The 19870-nt window shown below is 46.5% G+C and overlaps 1 protein-coding gene across 5 annotated transcripts in view; it reads left to right on the plus strand.

Annotated features, from left to right (window-relative positions):
* PCNT (pericentrin) overlaps positions 1–19870 on the plus strand; it is a 432670-nt gene that overhangs the window by 343916 nt on the left and 68884 nt on the right. For all 5 annotated transcript variants that reach the window (XM_075317440.1, XM_075317436.1, XM_075317438.1 and 2 more), the window contains 8 exons: positions 1761–1913; positions 1993–2130; positions 10213–11130; positions 14614–14784; positions 17255–17680; positions 17779–17872; positions 19049–19152; positions 19590–19787. In XM_075317440.1, the coding sequence (XP_075173555.1) occupies positions 1761–1913; positions 1993–2130; positions 10213–11130; positions 14614–14784; positions 17255–17680; positions 17779–17872; positions 19049–19152; positions 19590–19787 (2202 nt within the window). The remainder of the gene's footprint in view (positions 1–1760; positions 1914–1992; positions 2131–10212; positions 11131–14613; positions 14785–17254; positions 17681–17778; positions 17873–19048; positions 19153–19589; positions 19788–19870) is intronic.

A 19870-nucleotide genomic window follows, 5' to 3' on the forward strand; every position in this document is an offset into this window, starting at 1 on the left:
CGGGTGCGGATTTGCCGCGAAAGTCGCGGAGTTTCAGGCAGAAAAATCCGCAGGTACATTCTACCGTGGACACATAGCCTTAGTCGGGCAACAAAAAGTGAGACCTATGGATAGAGCAGTTGGAGGTGGAAGGAGCAAACCCTTCTTGTGAGAAAATGTGTTCAGCATCTGACATGTAAGGAAAATACTAGTCAGGTAGGCCTTCTAAAGTGCCAAATATGGGAGAACCTGTTTAAGATGGAGAGGGAGCAGGCCTTTTCCAGTCACGTTCTAGAACTGTGATGGCGAACCTATGGCACGCGTGCCACCAGGGGCACGCAGAGCCCATTCTGCTGGCACGCGTGCTGTCACCTGATCCTGCTGCTTTGATCTGTTGGTGCAGTCGCGCCGGCAGATCAAAGCTGTGTTTGAGCGGAGGAGACCTTTCTCCTCGCTCTGACACTCCTCCTCCCCAGGCTGCTGGTGTGTTGCCTAGGAGACTGAGGAGCGTCAGCGAGCGGCGCCGGCGTAATGAGGTCTTCTGGCCACGTGGGAACTGAGGACCCAGCGGCGCGCAGCGGGGGAACGTGTGCAGGTAGGTGAGTTGTATGTTGCTTTTTTTTTTTATATAACGCGTGTGCGGCTGTGCCAAGGTGAGGATGGGGGGGGCCAGTGCCAGCATGGGGTGGGGGAGAACACACATGCCAGCATGGGGTGGGGAACATACATGCCAGCAAGGAGGAAACAAAATAGGGTAGTTTAGGCTGCAATGTTCTTCCTATTATATGAAGGACATTCATCTACCCACCTCTGAACCACCACTGTCAGGCTCTCCATTTTTACACCATGGGCAAGTCTAAAAACTGTTGTTTTTTGATGTGACTATTTGATCACATGGTGTTCCTTTATTGTATCGCACTGGCTGTTTACATATCCCCTTGAGATTATTATGGGCTGACATGGGTGGTTTTATTGATGGGTGGGTGAGTATAGAATCCACCTACCTCATATTTACATTATGAAAAATGAATTTTTTTTTTTATCCCTTTTGGCTATTAACTAATGTAATATTTTACAACTTTAATCAGTCTCCTATACGTGTTTTAGACGAGTTTCAGAGTTGAAGTTTGGAGTATATTCTATGACATCCGTTTATTGGGGTTTATGATTTTAATCCACTAGGATGAAATTACAATATGGTATTTTCCCCTGTTTGTCTGTGCTGTATATTTTAATGTTCTTCCTATGGGTAATGGATGGTCTTTTCAAGGCTGTATTCCTAACCTAATGGAGGGAAAAAATAACATCCTCTTTGGAATTGCTATGAACATACGTTATTTTTTTACAGACACGCAGCTAAAACTTGTACTGCAGGGTACATGAGGTTGGGGACTAGCAAACCGTTTTCTTACCTCATGGTAGCAGAGAGCCCTATACCTATTGTCTCAGTTTCTCCAATGACAGACAAGAAAACCAGAAATTGACTACGTAGAAACATTGGCGCTTTGGATCAGGATGGCAAAACTCTGATCACTGTAATTCTGTATTAGTAAATTAGCACCACGTTCTATTCCTGACACCTGATGAAAAGGGTAAACTTTTTTATTTTAAGCTTGACATTTTTTGCGTTGCCGAAAACTTGGCATTCTGTGGTTCTACCCTGCTTTACTTTTTCTCAGAAGAACAGTTCTTCTGTCTGACGCTGTATACCAGACAGTAATAACATTGTGCTGATTGTCTCTTCCTTATAAACTTTATTATTTCTTATGTTTTCTATTCAGAATGAGAGCTTGGTTGAGCAGCTAGAGCAATTTAGGGAAGAACTGATGAACAAAACTGAAGAAGTCTTCCAACTTAACATGCAGCTTGACGTGCAGCGTAAACAGTACGAGCAAGCGGTGCAACAAGCCCAGGAGGAGTATTTGCGTGTCAAGGCAAGCCTAGAGTCAACAGTAGAAATTATGTATTTCATTAATTGATATGGGGTGTAACTATCTTGATTTGGTGCAACAGGATGAAGTAGCCACCATGCACTCCAGAAAATCTGAAGATGCTCTCAGCTTTACCTTGCAACTTCCTCAGGCATTGCTTCAGGAGAAGAATCAAGAAATTGACCATTTGAACGAGCAGATCTTACGATTGCAACAAGAGGTAAGTGCTACGTTTTTGTGTACTACCCCATATTTCTGCTACTGTACATAGGTTTTTATCAGCAATCGCCCCCTCCATGTTTTGGAAGTGTGTGTGTGTGTGTGTGTGTGTGTGTGTGTGTTTTGCTCCTCTTGCACCTGTGATGCCTCCACTTAGTGGGGGGCTTAGCTGTATCCTGCTAGAGTACTAGTCTTTGGCCTGGGCGATGTACACACTGCAGCCCATCTTTGCTGTAAGTAATACTTAATTTTTGGAGGATATTTGTTCCTCTTTTTGTTATGTTTATATTTAGTGTAGTGACCTACAAGCATGAGGTTCCTGTGACGAGGGTTGTAGTCTTCCATTTCCTTTTAAATGTCTTAAGGGCCTTGATTCATTAAGCCATTGTGTTTTGTACACCAGTTTTTGATGGCGTGCGGTGATGTAAGACCGCTTAAATTCAGTAAAGCAGTCATCTTAAGATCAAGAATTAAAACTCATTAATGGTTAAAATTGTAAAATACTGTAAAAACAATCAGTTTTGCAGTTGTAATCTTATTAAAAAATCTTCTGTGCTCAAGATTAATTTGTTTAAAGCACTACTGTAGCATTTTTTTATTTTAAATTAAATTTCACCATTGCAGTGTATCACCATTCAGTCCCTTTCCCCTAGTTACATACTTACTAGCTATCTGCTCGTCCTGCTCCTGTCCAGTTCTGCCATCTTGTAACTGCAGCTTCTGGCCAGAATTCAGAGCTAACGGGGGAAAATAGAAGGCTGGTTCAAAAACACATAGAAAAAGTGCGGCCCCAGCACTCCTCTCTTCCCCCGGTTTTCTACCACCCCCACCATTTCGAACTTTTAAGAAATGGAGAGGTTTACTGCTGATTTCCATTGCAAGATGATTGGTACTCTTGATGACATCCAATGCCTGGCCACACATTTTGGGCTTTATTTGGAACCTTGGTCAACAATAAGCCATCTGCAGTCCTTGTAGCATTCGTTCAGGGTCTACAAATGGTAGGCAAGTCTTGGTGTAATCTGGGTTGCAGATTTTCCTTCAATTGTGTAGAAACTGAACCACATGGGCCTAGTATCCCCTAATCTCCAGGCAATTCAATAGAAGGTGAAAAAATGTTCCCAGGCCCCTGAGACGTTTGGGGCACTTATCCAGGAATTCAGGTTGCACCCTGTGCATTCTGTATGTGGTGTAATGCAATGCATACGGTTAAGAATGTATAATTGTGTGGTGCTTTAGATATAATTAGGGGAAATATATTTAGATGCTTCAAAGGCGACCTCCCAATACTCATCGGTCCTACAGCTGTCTCCCACTTCTTGTCATATAATGTATCATATAAGCCCAGATCCAGGTGGCTCTAGTAGCATCTAGGATAAGGGGAAGTCTTATAGGACTGGGGTGGACATGGGAACAAGTTCTCAAAGGCATGTTGTAACTGTAGGGAAAGGAAGAGTTGATTGGGTTTTGGAATTTTATAATTCTTCCTTTAGCATCTGGAAGGGCTTAAGGGCCCCAGCGACGAAGATCTGACCGAGAAAATCAAACCCTATATTTCACACAGAGCACCCCATTCCAGATTTGACAGTTCAATGAGGGTTTGATTATGCCAAAGTAGGGTGTGACTGTCGTAGAGAGGTGATCAAAGCAGCCTCCAAGCCGCAGACGAGACCATAAGGGCCAGCCAGTAGATCTAGTATCAAGTGGCTACTGGTGGGGGTCCTCATAGAGGAGCAAAGTAGCACCTGTTTTGGATGTGAGATCTCTGGGTGGTTGTAGGGCCGGATGATTTCTGCAAGTGCTTTCATTGAATCCTCCATCCCTCAGCGACTAAGATGAGAGCTCAGCCGCCTAGTAGTATAGTTTAGGGTCTAGCATTGCAGCCCCTTGCCACAGTCAAGGATACCACAGTATTCAACGCTGTACCAATTTACAAAAGTTTGTTTATTTACCATTGTATTGTATCATGCTAGGCTTCAAGAAAGTAAAATTTTGTATTTCTTCGGCGCTCCATTGGGAGACCCAGACGATTGGTGTATAGCACTGCCTCCGGAGGCCACACAAAGCATTACACTAAAAAGTGTAAGGCCCCTCCCCTTCTGGCTATACACCCCCAGTGGGATCACTGGCTCACCAGTTTTCTGCTTTGTGCGAAGGAGGTCAGACATCCACGCATAGCTCCACTGTTTAGTCAGCAGCAGCTGCTGACTATGTCGGATGGAAGAAAAGAGGGCCCATACCAGGGCCCCCAGCATGCTCCCTTCTCACCCCACTTTATGTCGGCGGTGTTTGTTAAGGTTGAGGTACCCATTGCGGGTACGGAGGCTGGAGCCCACATGCTGCTTTCCTTCCCCATCCCCCTGAGGGGCTCTGAGGAAGTGGGATCTTACCGGCCCCCAAGCCCTGAGGCTGGGCTCCATCCACAGACCCATGGAACCTGATGGATGCGGAGCTGGGTACCGTTCAGGGACAAGGCCCTGCGACATTAAGGTACTCTGTGTCCCCGTATGTACAGGCACGCACACCCCAGGCTTGCTGGGTGTGCTAGTGCGCCGGGGACAGTAGCGCTGAGTGCTGGGGTTATAGTCACTACAGTTTTCTGAGTGACTTTATGTGTTGGGGGACTGCCGCGCCGACTGCCCCTAGAGCGGCGGCGCGGCTGCGACTTGTAGTGCGCCGGGGACTTAGCGACGGCCGTGCTTTTACGACGGCGTCGCTTATAAATTTAGTCCCCGGCTTCTGCGGCCTTGCTCCGTTTCGTTCCCGCCCCCACCCTGTCAATAAGGGCAAGGGAGAGACGCTGTACGATTAGCGCCGAGGGCTGGAGTCTTATTTACATGCTCCAGCCCTCTCACTGAGCACAGTGGGACGCAGGCTTCCCGCTCTTTGTCTGCACACGCCCAGGGCCCGCCCCTCTCCATAGGACGCCGGCAGCCATTACTACATGCGGTCTGGCTGGAGAACGGACACAGGCTCTGGGGGACCCAGACAGGGGATTTCTGGCGACCACACACCCGCGTTAAGCGGGCGGTAAGCAGCACTTAAGTGCTGGCCCCCACTAGTGCCACAGTGTTATATTTGTGTACTTTTCTCTGTACCATATATATAGATATATTGCACTGTAAGGTCGCTTCTTGGCTGTATACCCCAATTGCTCTGAGGAGAAGGCAACATGCCATCTGCAAAACGCAAGGATGCCAAGACACAGGCTGTGAGCGCTGCTTGTGCCGCTTGTGGGGCTGATCTACCGACAGGTTACAATGACCCCCATTGTGTGCAATGTTCGGTCCCTGTGCCACTTCGTCAGCCGGAGTCTATGGTGGTGGTGGCCCAGGCAGAGACACCTGTGAACCCTGTCCCGGTGACTGGGACAGAGTTTGCAGTTTTTGCTGACAGGATGTCTGTCACTATGACAAAAATCCTAGAGACCTTGCAGGCCAGGCCAGTTACTCAGTCCATGGATACTGCTGCGGCAATGTTCCCCGGTCCCCCTCAGTTGGAGTTAATCCGAGCTTCAAGGGGGTCCCAGGCATCTCAGCCTGACGGATCTGATTCAGATGACAGTCCCAGGCAGCCTAAGCGTGCTCGCTGGGAGAGACCCTCCACGTCATCACGTGGATCAGGGTCTCAGCGAGAAGAGTCTCTACATGATGAGACAGAGGAGGGGGATCAGGAGTCTAATCCTGAAACCGCTCTCAATCTGGATACTCCTGATGGTGACGCCATGGTAAATGACCTTATAGGGGCCATCAATAGTCTATTGGAAATTTCTCCCCCTGCCCCTTCTGCAGAGGAGGCAGCGGCACAGCAGGAGAAGTTCCATTTCAGGTATCCCAAGCCTAAACTGAGTACTTTTATGGACCACGCTGACTTCAGAGATTCAGTCCAGAAACACCATGCTTGCCCAGATAAGCGTTTCTCCAAACGTCTTAAGGATACACGTTATCCCTTTCCCCCTGACGTGGTCAAACGCTGGACCCAGTGTCCAAAGGTGGACCCCCCAATCTCCAGGCTTGCAGCTAGATCCATAGTTGCAGTGGAAGATGGGGCTTCACTTAAAGATGCCAATGACAGACAGATGGACCTTTGGTTAAAGTCTGTCTATGAAGCTATCGGCGCGTCGTTTGCTCCAGCATTCGCGGCCGTGTGGGCACTCCAAGCTATTTCAGCTGGCCTGGCACAGGTGGACTCTATCATATGTCCAGCAGTGCCGCGAGTAGCGTCCCTAACCTCGCAAATGTCTGCGTTTGCGACTTACGCTATCAACGCTGTCCTAGACTCTACAAGCCGTACCTCAATTGCGTCTGCCAACTCTGTTGTCTTGCGCAGAGCCTTGTGGTTAAAGGAATGGAAAGCGGATTCTGCTTCCAAAAAATGTTTAACCAGCTTGCCACTATCTGTAGATAGACTGTTTGGTGAACAATTGGCTGAAATCATTAAGCAATCCAAGGGTAAGGACTCCTCCTTACCCCAGCCCAGATCAAGCAAACCTCAACAGAGGAAGTGGCAGTCGAGGTTTCGGTCCTTTCGAGGCTCCAGCAAGACACAATTCTCCTCGTCCAAAGGGACTCAGAAGGAGCAAAGGAGCTCAGATTCCTGGCGGGCTCATTCACGCCCCAAGAAGGCAACCGGAGGAACCGCTTCCAAGGCGGCTACCTCATGACTTTCGGCCTCATCCCTCCGCATCCTCGGTCGGTGGCAGGCTCTCCCGCTTTTGCGACATTTGGCTGCCACAGGTCAAAGGCCGGTGGGTAACAGACATTTTGTCTCACGGGTACAGGATAGAGTTCAGTTCTCGTCCTCCGCCTCGGTTCTTCAGAACCTCCCCACATCCCGACCGAGCAGATGCCCTTCTGCAAGCGGTGTGCTCACTAAAAGCAGAAGGAGTGGTGATCCCTGTTCCTCTGCAGGAACAAGGGCAAGGTTTTTACTCCAATCTCTTCGTGGTTCCAAAAAAGGACGGCTCGTTCCGTCCTGTTCTGGACCTAAAGCTCCTCAACAAGCATGTGAACGCCAGGCGGTTCCGGATGGAATCCCTCCGCTCCGTCATTGCCTCAATGTCTCAAGGAGATTTTCTTGCATCAATAGACATCAAGGATGCTTATCTCCACGTGCCGATTGCTACAGAGCACCAACGTTTTCTACGTTTCGTGATAGGAGACGACCATCTCCAGTTCGTAGCTCTGCCATTCGGTCTGGCGACAGCCCCACGGGTTTTCACCAAGGTCATGGCGGCAGTGGTAGCAGTCTTGCATTCTCGGGGACATTCGGTGATCCCTTACTTAGACGATCTACTTGTCAAAGCACCCTCTCAAGAGGCATGCCAACACAGCCTGAATGTTGCGCTGGAGACTCTCCAGACTTTCGGGTGGATCATCAACTTTTCAAAGTCCAACCTGGCACCGACTCAATCACTAACGTATCTTGGCATGGAGTTTCATACTCTCTCAGCGATAGTGAAGCTTCCGCTGGACAAGCAGCGGTCACTACAGACAGGGGTGCAGTCTCTCCTGCAGGGTCAGTCGTACCCCTTAAAGCGCCTCATGCACTTCCTTGGGAAGATGGTGGCAGCAATGGAGGCAGTCCCGTTCGCGCAGTTTCATCTGCGCCCACTTCAATGGGACATTCTCCGCCAATGGGACGGGAAGACAACTTCCCTGGACAGGAAAGTCTCCCTTTCTCAGGACGCCAAGGACTCTCTGCAATGGTGGCTTCTTCCCACCTCATTATCACAGGGAAGATCATTCCTGCCCCCATCCTGGGCAGTGGTCACGACAGACGCGAGTCTGTCAGGGTGGGGAGCAGTTTTTCTCCACCACAGGGCTCAAGGGACGTGGACTCAGCAGGAGTCCACACTTCAGATCAATGTTCTGGAAATCAGGGCAGTGTATCTGGCCCTATTAGCCTTCCAGCAGTGGCTGGAAGGAAAGCAGATCCGAATTCAGTCGGACAACTCCACAGCGGTGGCATACATCAACCACCAAGGAGGGACACGCAGTCCGCAAGCCTTCCAGGAAGTCAGGCGGATTCTGATGTGGGTGGAGGAAAGAGCATCCACCATATCAGCAGTTCACATCCCGGGCGTAGAAAACTGGGAAGCAGACTTCCTCAGTCGCCAGGGCATGGACGCAGGGGAATGGTCCCTTCACCCGGACGTGTTTCAGGAAATCTGCCGCCGCTGGGGGGTGCCGGACGTCGACCTAATGGCGTCTCGGCACAACAACAAGGTCCCGTCCTTCATAGCGCGGTCTCGCGATCAAAAAGCTCTAGCGGCAGACGCCTTAGTGCAAGATTGGTCGCAGTTCCGGCTCCCTTATGTGTTTCCACCTCTGGCACTCCTGCCAAGAGTGTTACGCAAGATCAGATCCGATTGCGGCCGCGTCATACTCGTCGCCCCAGACTGGCCGAGGAGGTCGTGGTACCCGGATCTGTGGCATCTCACGGTCGGCCAACCGTGGGCACTACCAGACCGTCCAGACTTACTGTCCCAAGGGCCGTTTTTCCATCGGAATTCTGCGGCCCTGAACCTGACTGTGTGGCCATTGAGTCCTGGATCCTAGCGTCTTCAGGCTTACCCCAAGGGGTCGTGGCCACCATGAGACAGGCTAGGAAGTCCACTTCTGCTAAGATCTACCACAGGACGTGGAAGATTTTCTTATCCTGGTGCTCTGCACAAGGAGTATCCCCCTGGCCATTCGCGTTACCTGTCTTCCTTTCCTTCCTGCAATCTGGGTTGGAAAAGGGCTTGTCGCTCGGCTCCCTTAAAGGGCAAGTCTCGGCGCTATCCGTGTTTTTTCAGAAGCGTCTAGCGCGACTTTCTAAGGTGCGCACGTTCTTGCAGGGGGTGTGCCATATCGTACCTCCGTACAGGCGGCCGTTAGATCCGTGGGATCTAAACAAGGTCCTTGTTGCTCTCCAGAAGCCGCCTTTCGAGCCCCTGAGGGATGTGTCACTTTCTCGACTCTCACAGAAAGTGGCATTTCTCGTAGCGGTCACGTCTCTTCGGAGAGTGTCTGAACTAGCAGTGCTATCATGCAAAGCTCCTTTCCTGGTGTTCCACCAGGACAAGGTAGTGCTGCGCCCCATTCAGGAGTTTCTCCCTAAGGTGGTATCCTCTTTTCACCTTAATCAGGATATCTCCTTGCCTTCCTTTTATCCGTATGCAGTTCATCGGTATGAAAAGGATCTACATTTGTTGGATCTGGTGAGAGCACTCAGAATCTACATTTCCCGCACGGCGCCCCTGCGCCGTTCGGATGCACTCTTTGTCCTTGTCGCTGGTAAGCGCAAAGGGTCGCAGGCTTCTAAGGCCACCCTGGCTCGATGGATCAAAGAACCAATTCTTGAAGCCTACCGTTCTGCTGGGCTTCCGGTTCCATCAGGGCTGAAGGCCCATTCTACCAGAGCCGTGGGTGCGTCCTGGGCATTACGACACCAGGCTACGGCTCAACAGGTGTGCCAGGCAGCTACCTGGTCGAGTCTGCACACTTTCACCAAACATTATCAGGTGCATACCTATGCTTCGGCGGACGCCAGCCTAGGTAGAAGAGTCCTGCAGGCGGCAGTTGCCTCCCCGTAGGGGAGGGCTGTCTTTGCAGCTCTAACATGAGGTATTTCTTTACCCACCCAGGGACAGCTTTTGGACGTCCCAATCGTCTGGGTCTCCCAATGGAGCGCCGAAGAAGAAGGGAATTTTGTTACTTACCGTAAATTCCTTTTCTTCTAGCTCCTATTGGGAGACCCAGCACCCGCCCTGTTGTCCTTCGGGATTTTTGGTTGTTTTTCGGGTACACATGTTGTTCATGTTGAACGGTTTTCAGTTCTCCGACGTTACTTCGGAGTGAATTTGTTTAAACCAGTTCTTGGCTTTCCTCCTTCTTGCTTTTGCACTAAAACTGGTGAGCCAGTGATCCCACTGGGGGTGTATAGCCAGAAGGGGAGGGGCCTTACACTTTTTAGTGTAATGCTTTGTGTGGCCTCCGGAGGCAGTGCTATACACCAATCGTCTGGGTCTCCCAATAGGAGCTAGAAGAAAAGGAATTTACGGTAAGTAACAAAATTCCCTTCTTCTCCCAAAATCTAGGCAACAGGTACTCAATCTGCAGAAGTGGAGGAAATAAGATCACTTGTTGAACTTCTTCGCAGCGACTTAGAGAGATTACGCAAGGACAAGGAAGAAGAAATTGAGCAGCTTCATGAAGTGATTGAAAAATTGCAAAAAGAGCTGGAACTCTTGGGTCCCAACAGGCACGAAATCAGTGACAGCCAAGAAAGTCTGGATCATCTAGATTTTGGCGAAGTGGAAAACTTACAACAGGAACTGAGGAAAGGAGCTAAAAAATTACAAGGTAGAGAAGAGAACACAACCCAAGGGCGAGAGGACACGGAGCACACACACAGGACTGAACTGGAAGCTTTACATCAAGAACTGGAAGAGAAGGATGCGCTGCACATTAATGAACTGGATGTCCTGGAAAGAAATTTGCACAATGTCCAGCAGTCGTGCAGGCAGCATGAGCAGGCGCTAGAGACTCTACAAGGGGAACATAGGAATCTGCAGGAGGAGAATGAGCTCCTCTGGACTCGTTTTTCAGAGCGAGAAGAACAAATTTCCAGCCTCTCCTCACAACTGCAAGAACTGCAGGATAGGTTACGGGAAAAGGATAGATTCCTTATGGACAAAGATCTATTAGTTCAGACCATGCAAGAACAAAGCGCAGGTGATCAAACAGAATATGAGAATCAACTGGCTCATAGTGCACTGTCTCTAGAAGCTGCCAAAATGGAATTGCAAAAACTGCAAGAAGAGAGCATTTCCCTTAAAGATGTAATGTTAAAACTTTCCAATGAACAAAAGGAGCGAGAAGAGGGGTACAGGCAAGAAATACAGTATCTGAAGCAACGTCACAGTGATTGGGAGCAGACAGCTCAAATCCTCACTGAAGAGGTCCAAACACAAACTGAGGATGAATTCATGGATTTGCAAATAGTACCCCAACTGGTGAGCACTTATTTTATCCCTCTTTCCTTCAGTAGAATATTTTTGTGCTGTCACTCCAGTACATCTGCTTTTATTTCTATTGCTTGAGTCATGAGTAGAGATGGTGTGAGTTGATTCGCATGATCCAGTTTTGCAGCTATTTTGTTAAAAGGGTTAACCAGGACTATTATTGCGTATGGGGCAAAGAACGTACAGGTAGGTAGTTGCGACTCTGCAGCTTCTGTTGATGTCATGTTGACAGCCGCATCTCTTCTTTTGCTCGGTTGATGAGTCTCCACCTATTTCATGCTGATTCACAGCTGGCTCCTAGCTGCGATGGGTCAGCTATGAATCAGCATGCCTACTAGCTTTTAGCCCAATACGCAAAAATGTCTTGGATAACCCTTTTTTAATATAGGGCTCCCATCTAGGGACTATGAGAACCACCACCTACCTACCTCTCGCTATCTACGGCTTTTTCTTTTGATTACCTCGCCTGGCAGAACGTCACATGTATATAATTTCACTGGAAGGCAGTTTAATCAAAACAAGAATCGCAGATGCTGGGATATAGGAGGTGGTTCTCGGGGCTCTCTTCCAGTGGTCACAGATTTATGATGTGGTTGATGGACCGGATCCTGTAAATCCATTTGCTCCAACTTTCGTCATCAGTAACTACTGTGATTGGTAACGTTAGGGGACTGTACTCATGGGCAGCTATGAAGCGGTTAGTTGAAGTCTAACAGACTTGTGGTTGGGCCAGACATTGCAGCCATACAATAGTTGTGTGGATGCACTATTAACAGTACTGCAATGCAAGCCATTCTGAAATATCCATGTCTGGATTGCATTTCATATATAAAGATATCAGTTGAAAAAGCTATGTATTTCTGTGTTTTAGAAGTAGGATTTAAAGATGACTTTAGTGCATAATGAATGTATCTTTCATGAAGGTTTTAAATAGTTTTCTTTATCGCTTCATTAGGGCGACACAGAAACCCATGGGTGTATGCTGCTGCCACTTGGAGGCTGACACTATGCAGAAAAGTTAGCTACTCTCCACTAGTACACTCACCAACTGTCACCTTAAATCAGTTTTGGTTTTGTGTCCTTAGGAAGCAGACACTGGTCTGCACCAGCCATGTTTCTACAGAACGTAGAGAAAGTATCCAGGCCCCTTTTAAATTTTTCACTTTTTTTTTTATAATTTACCAAATGGCTGCAATGAAACAAAGTTCATTTTTTTTTCCCTCAGTTAATGTACACTCTGCACCCCATCTTGACCAGAAAAAAACCCCAAATGTATACGTTTTTGAAAATGCATTCAACAAGAAAAGCTGAAATATCACTCTCCTCACATCTGACAGGGAAGATAGTTTCTGCCAGTATGTTGGAAGATCGTAATGACGGATACCAGATTTCTAGTTTAGGTAAGTTTTTCAAGGCTTCATGATCAAAGTTCGATGGAACTTTCAGGAAGCATCTCTGCCAATCAACATTCTCGAACTCAGGGCAATATTCTTTACTCCGCTTCACTGGCGGATTTTCTCTTCGGGAATCCAATTTGTGTCCAATCTGACAATGCCACAGCCGTGGCATACATCAACCACCAAGACTGTACTCAAAGTCCGCAATGAAGTCAGAATTCTCCCAGATTCTGTCATGAGCTCTACAAGATGTTCCACTGAAATCGCCGGTACACATTCTCGGAGTGGACATTTGGGCCACCAGCTTTCTGAGCTGAGCCACAGGCAAGTAGTCCCTGAATCCGATAATATTCAACCAGATCTTCCCCCGATGAGGAACTCCCAATATCAATCTAATGGCATCCAGGTTGAACCACAAAGTCCCCCAGTTTGTATCCAGAGCTCGCAATCCCCTTCGATAGACTGCAATGCTCTGGTGATTCCCTGGACCCACATTTTTCCTTCCTTACATTTTTCCTACTTTACCCCTGATTTCCAAGCTGATCAAGAAGATCAAAGCTGAAGGATGGCCCATCATACTCGTGGTCAAAGACTGGCCTAGACTAACTTGGATCGCAGAGATAAACAACTTTCTGGCGAAAGTGCCGTAGAAGCTTCCAGATATTCTCTCGCAGGGCCCCCTCTTCTACCAGGATTCTCAATCGCTTAATTTAACAGCATGGCTGTTGAAACCGTGGTATTAAGGTCCCCTGGTTTCTCCCAATAGATCATCCAGACCATGATCAAGGCAAGGCATCCTTTTTCCTCTCTCATATACCATACCATACTTTTTCCTTATTCTCTCTTTTGACCTACTTGCAGTCAGGCCTCAAAGCTGGCCTGTCTTAGTTCTATCAAAGGTGAGCTATCGGCGCTTTAATTATTTTTCAGAAATATCTGGGATCTCGTCCTCAGATCAAAGCATTATTTCAGGGAGTCAGACATATTCAGTTCAACCTAACCGATCCCCGGTAGAGCCTCGGGACCTCAATCTCGTTCAGGACATTTTTTCAGAACACTCTATTTGAACGCGTACAAGATGTCTGTCTTTTCCCCTCCTGGAAAGTTGCCTACCTTGTAGCTATCCCCTCCATCAGGCGAGTGTGTGAACTTGCAGCTCTTTTTTGCTATGCACCCTTCTTGATGATCCACCAGGATAAGGTGTTCCCGCTTCCGATACCATCCTTTTTTCCGAAGGAGGTTTCCTTTTTGCACCTTAACAAAGACCTCATACTGCCCTTATTTTTGGCTGTTTACCACTCATTCTTGGGAAAGGTCACTTAATAAGCTGGACCTTGAGCACTACATCTCTACCTCTCCAGGACAGCACCCTTCATATTTGCAGATTCTTGGTTCATGATCCCCGATCATCGCAGATAATGTCCTGCCTCCAGAGCCAAGACAGTTTGCTGATTTTTTTTTTTTTTTTTTTTTTTTTTTGGGCTGAACATTCTGGAATGCTCCATCTTGCAGCTGTGCAAAGCTGCTACCTGATCCTCCATTCACACAAATGCTTCAATAGATGTGAGCCTCAGTAAAGGGTCTACAAGCAGCAGTGTCCTGAGCTCAGACCTGAGGGTCTTTTGTCTTCTGCCCACCCTGGGGACTGCTTTAGGCTGTCCCATGATTTCCTGTGTCCCATAATGAAGCGATAAAAGAAGATTTTGGATACTCTCAACCAAAAATCTTTTTTTGAGGGACCCAGCACAACACTGCAGTTCTTACTTTACAGGTGTTGCTACTGCTTCCTCACTGACTAATTTAACCTTGTGCCAGTTCCTGAGTATATCCTACTAAGAGCTAACTTTTTTTGTATAGCGTCTGTCTCCTATTGGCAGCAGCACAGCATACACCCATGGCTTCTTGTGTCCCCCAATAAAGGTTCCAAGAAAGAGACTTTACCTGAGTACCCAAAATCTTCTTTAGGTAACACTTTTTTTGGTTAGATCTTAAAAATACAAGAAATGCAGAGAGGCTATAGATTACAAAATTTAATACAATGCAATTATGTTTTTTTGTTGTATCATTAAACACTCAGGTTTCTCTTAAGAAGCAGTTGCAGATTGCAGAGAATTTGGCAAGTTTGAGAGAAGCCGATCTTCATGATGCACAAACTCGTATTGTTAACATGGAGCAAGAACTAGAAGAGTTGCATTCCGAGTGTGAACGAAGAGAAGCTAAAGCCCAAGATGCTCTTCAGCAGCTTCAGGTGCAAATATGAAATAGAATGATTAGTAACATAGACAGGTTTCTTAGGTTCTAATGTCCTGTAGAGAGGCCATTATTTCTTTAAAACTCCATTTATATCACATTGATTGGATCTTCCAGCCAATCACATCAACCTAGGCATTTTAGTGTTAAGATGCCTGTATTGGTAAAGTGCATGCACTATCTGGGTGTGCAATAATTGTGCTATACTGCAACTTACCTGTGCCAACACATTGTGTGTGTGTGTGTGTGTGTGTGTGTGTGTGTGTGTGTGTGTGTGTGTTTTATAGTGGTTATTTCAGGTTGATCCTAAAATACCCTCTATTCTTTTCAGGTGAACATAATGTGACTATTTCTAAACATTTCAATGCACGTGTCCAACTGTTCAATGTTCCAGGACGTTTTGCACAACTTGCTGTTCTATAACAAGGAGTTTAATGTCAAAATTCACAACAGGTGTTTGATTCATGAATTGTCCAATGGAGTTCAATTATAATTTTTTAATTGGTATTTCAGCAGGCCTTCTCATCATGCTGCTCACGTTTTTGACATCATGAGACCAAGGTGTACTTTGCACGTTGCGACATTGCTAGCCGATGCTAGCGTTGCCGAGCGCGATAGTACCCGCCCCTGTCGCACATCTGATATCTTCTGATAGCTGCCATAGCGAACATTATCGCTACGGCAGCTTCACATGCACTTACCTGCCCTGCGACGTCGCTCTGGCCGGCGACCCGCCTCCTTCCTAAAGGGGCGGGTTGTGCGACGTCACACGGCAGGCGGCCAATAGAAGTGGAGGGGTGTAGATGAGCGGGACATAAACATCCCGCCCACCACCTTCCTTCCGCATAGCCGGTGGAGGCAGGTAAAGAGATGTTCCTCGCTCCTGCGGCTTCACACACAGCGATGTGTGCTGCCGCAGGAACGAGGAACAACATCGTATGTCCTATTGGTGCGACATTATGAAAATGTCCGACGCTACACAGATCACCTATTTACGACGCTTTTGCGATCGTTTATCGGCGCATCTAGGCTTTACACGTTGCGACGTCATTACCGGCGCCGGATGTTCGTCACTTTCAATTTGACCCCGACGTTATCACAGTAGCGATGTCGCAACGTGCAAAGTACCCCCAAGTCTACCACTAACAATTGATCAACGGTACCTGCATCCTTCAAGCAGGAGGTTTTCAGACTGAAGTGGCCACTGGAAATATCAAAAAACGGACCCGCACATCCAACAAATGTGAACAGGTGCTAACTGAAAAAACATAGTAACTATAAATGCAAACAGTTGCACACTGAAAAGGCCAAAAATGTACTAGGGAAAATATGGCACTGCATTACTGCAAAAGAGAGATATTTGGTTTATGTAGTGGCCACTGGGCTTAGATTGTCAGTGTCATCAGTCGGTTGTAACAGAGATAGACTGGAGGAGTCCCAGAAAGGCATAGTAGTAGAACTCCTTTGGCCACATCTCTCACTGATGACAGCTTCATTGTGAACAATGCCCCTTGGAACCAGATGATGGGTGCTGCTCACATCCCTTAAAATCTGCCTGGAGTTGTGTAGCACTCAAGTGTCATGTCAGACCATTCAAAATGCTTTTACATCAATTACATCAGGTGGTAGACGACCTGCAGGATACCTGACCACATGCACAGGCATCAGTCTTGCATGGACCAGGGAGCTTCTCCGCTGGATGAGGGACCAGTGGGCCTCAGTGCTGTTCACTGAAAGTAGATTCACGCTGAGAAGTGATGGTTGCAAACTATGTTGGAGACTTCATGGAGAGCAGTATGCATCAGCCACTGTTGTCACTAGACAAACCTTGTGTGATGTGTGTGTGTGTGTGTCGGTGTGTCTAGTCAATACGTAACAGCCCTACAATGTGTGACTGGTAGAGCAACAAGCCCCTACTACTGGAATAACCTCATTAAACCAGTCATTGTGCCTGTGCATGAACAACAGAGGCCAAATTTCATCTTCTTGGACGACAATGCTCTAGGTCATCAAGGTTGCATCATTAAGGACCAGCTGCTGGAGACTGGGGGATCTCAAATGGAGCAGCTGCACTTTCTCCAGACCAGAGTCCCATAGAAAACCTATGGGATCAGCTGAGTCGCCGTGTAGAGGCCGTAAATCTGTACCCCAGATCCTCAATGATCTGAGGGCCACTCTTCAAGAAGACTGGGATGCCATGCCTCAGGAGACAATAACTCCACCTGTGAACAGCAGGAGATGTTTTCATCAAGATGTAATTTGATACTCTAACACATGACAAGTTGGGACATTTGACATTTTGGAGGGCGATGGTATACCCACCACTAATTGTTGGCTTTTGTTTCAATACGTTGGTTGAGATGAGGAAATCACCATTTCATGCTTCCTCTTAAATGCCTTACTTTCATGATCATTGTAGCTTTACATTTTTTTTTTTTATTTATTTATTTATTTTATTTTTTTAACAGAAACGAGAGATTTGTGTGTCAGAGTTACAGACCCATTCCCAGAAACTTGGTACTCAGGTTAAGAAACTGCAAGATGCTCTAGTGAGCCAAGAAGCCATGATTGCGCTGATGTCAGGAGATTTGCCAAAAAAGAACGTTGAAAATCTGAGCCATAAGCCAGACCTGTCAAGACCTGGAAAGGCTACGAGCTTCTCTGAGAGCCTCACAGACTTGAGTACTTGGGACTCCCCTGAAATGGTACGAAAACAAGAAGCGGTGCACAGCCTGGGGGCATATACACCCTTCTCTGAACTGAGCATTGCTCCCAGTGCTGAAATCATCAGATCAAAATCTACTTGCATCAGAAGACCTGAAGATTGTGATCTTTTAGGATCCAGCACTCCATCTTTATCTGAAAGTAATTTCTCCGCACAGAGGGCCAGTCCAGTAAGTGCATGTGGACAGTCATGTATACTCTCACTACAGACGTCTTATTTTACTAGCCACAATCTCCAACCAAATGTATAACAATGTTTCTTCTTCAGCTAAGAGATGCAGAACACACAGATTATGGTTCTGGTGATGACCTAAGGAGCTCCAGGGACGATCAGATGGATTCTGAAAAGTCTCATGAACTGGGTAATTACAAATTGTATTATGTCTTTATTAATTGACAAATGAAAATTTTAAAGGGATCCTATCAGACTATCCATACTGCCTAAACCGCCGGCAGCATGAACCATGGGCCAGATCCCTCTTTGCAACGATGTTCAGTATGCTTTATCTTGAAGTACTATTTTTGAAATGTTCTTAGACTTAATGGGGGGGGCACAAACTAAGTGAAGAGAAATTGGCATGTAGGGGTCATCTGGTTCCTTTGTAAGCCACTCTGCTAGCTTGACCGGTCTCCTGCCTATGTATTGCTGGGCAGGGTAGCTAGCAAGTTTCCTCAGTCACTTCTTTTGTAGATCTTATTGAAAGTGTATTTACTCTGAAATGCAACAGTCAATCACCTTTAACACTAGAAATCCCAGAGAGGGGTCATTTAACATTTCTACCATTGAAACCCTATGGAGCTCGAAATTCCTGGGACTTCTAGTGTTAAAAAGTAATTGTCGTATTCAATGTTTCTTTAATACATCAATAGTTACCATGAAAATAAGCAACTCTTTAATGTATCTTGTCTAAGAAATGTGCTTCTTTTCTCCTTCTGAATTGATCTTTTACAGTCAATCCATGGATAAAATCTGTATTCAGTGTAGCCTGGTTTTTTTTTTTTTTTTATATAATCCCCACTTCTGAAAGAAGAAAGTCGGTGCATATAACATTCTACGCAGTGGGAGGAGCTACTGACAGATATTCTGCTGCAAGTTCTCCTGATGTGACAGTTGCAGGTCTCTATAGAACCTTATGTGCACCAACTGTCATCTCCTATCTCAGCAAAAGGGAAATCTGTACTCACTGAAGATGGATTTTAACTGTGAATTTAAGAATTTTACAAACTATGAATCCAGGAAGAGAGAGAACAGATTTCTTATTTTCATGCAGACTATTGATTTATGTTTAAAAAAAAAAAAAAAAAAAGAGAGAATTAAAACTGTTATTCGTTCTTCAGCCCACATGGACTTTGCCTACTCTTTTACTAGCACGGGACCACTTCTCACAGTCAGTGGCAATAGTTGTCGTTTAATCCCCCCCCCGGCAATCTTTGACTGCTAGGATGGTGGATTTACATCACCCCATCGCTTCCCCCCCCCACCCCCAGCATGAAATAATGTTACATGTCCTTTTGAGAATGCATGGGTTTCTTTACAGACCACGGACCTGAACTTAGCACCAAGTCTGAGCAAAATTATATGGAGAGCCTGATTGATATTAAAGGAAAGATGGGCACCACTGTGCTGTCTCCACAACTGCAGGTAAACCTTCATTAAAACTGTTGTCGAAATGGTTTTATTTTGGCATGATATCACACAAGACTATGTACTTTATTATCTTGAAAACTTAAACGGGCTATTCACTTTTCAGATACTGTTTTTCCTGCAACATCAGTTGATAGTAAAAAAAAAAAGAAATACTGTGCTTTACTCACCCTCCTTGGGTCCAGTGCTGATTTTCCAGGGTCTGTTGTCCTCAGCGCTGATCTCATGTCAACATCGCTTCAAACAACCGAGCTATGTGGTGTCAGCGGCTCATGCGATCTATATCTGCAAAGCTGCAGTCGACGTGAAATGTTTTTTTGTTGACCATTATTTGAGCTTAGTGTAAACTTTTCTAAAAGTGGACAATCCCTTTAACAGATGTAAAGAGGTTTTACAATTCAATCTAATTGCGCTGCATCTTTGTATCTGTGCAGAGAATGCTAAATATGGTGCACGAAGAAAGCTGCAAAATCCTTGAGTTGTCTGAACGTCCCCTGGTGAAGACCACCGATCCGGACAGTTCTGTTCTTGCAATTAAGATAGATACTTGGCAGAAGGAAAAGCAAAGTTTGCAAGAAACCATCCAGTCACTGAGCTCCGCTTTAGCTCAGGCTGCTGACAAAGGAGAGAAGGTACAGCTATTTGTAATGTTATAATATGTGACTATTCATGTTTTCTGTACGTTCATTTTATCCCTTTCTTTATATTTTTAGAT

The sequence above is a fragment of the Anomaloglossus baeobatrachus genome, chromosome 7 (assembly GCF_048569485.1).
Source record: "Anomaloglossus baeobatrachus isolate aAnoBae1 chromosome 7, aAnoBae1.hap1, whole genome shotgun sequence".
Classification (NCBI taxonomy): domain Eukaryota; kingdom Metazoa; phylum Chordata; class Amphibia; order Anura; family Aromobatidae; genus Anomaloglossus; species Anomaloglossus baeobatrachus.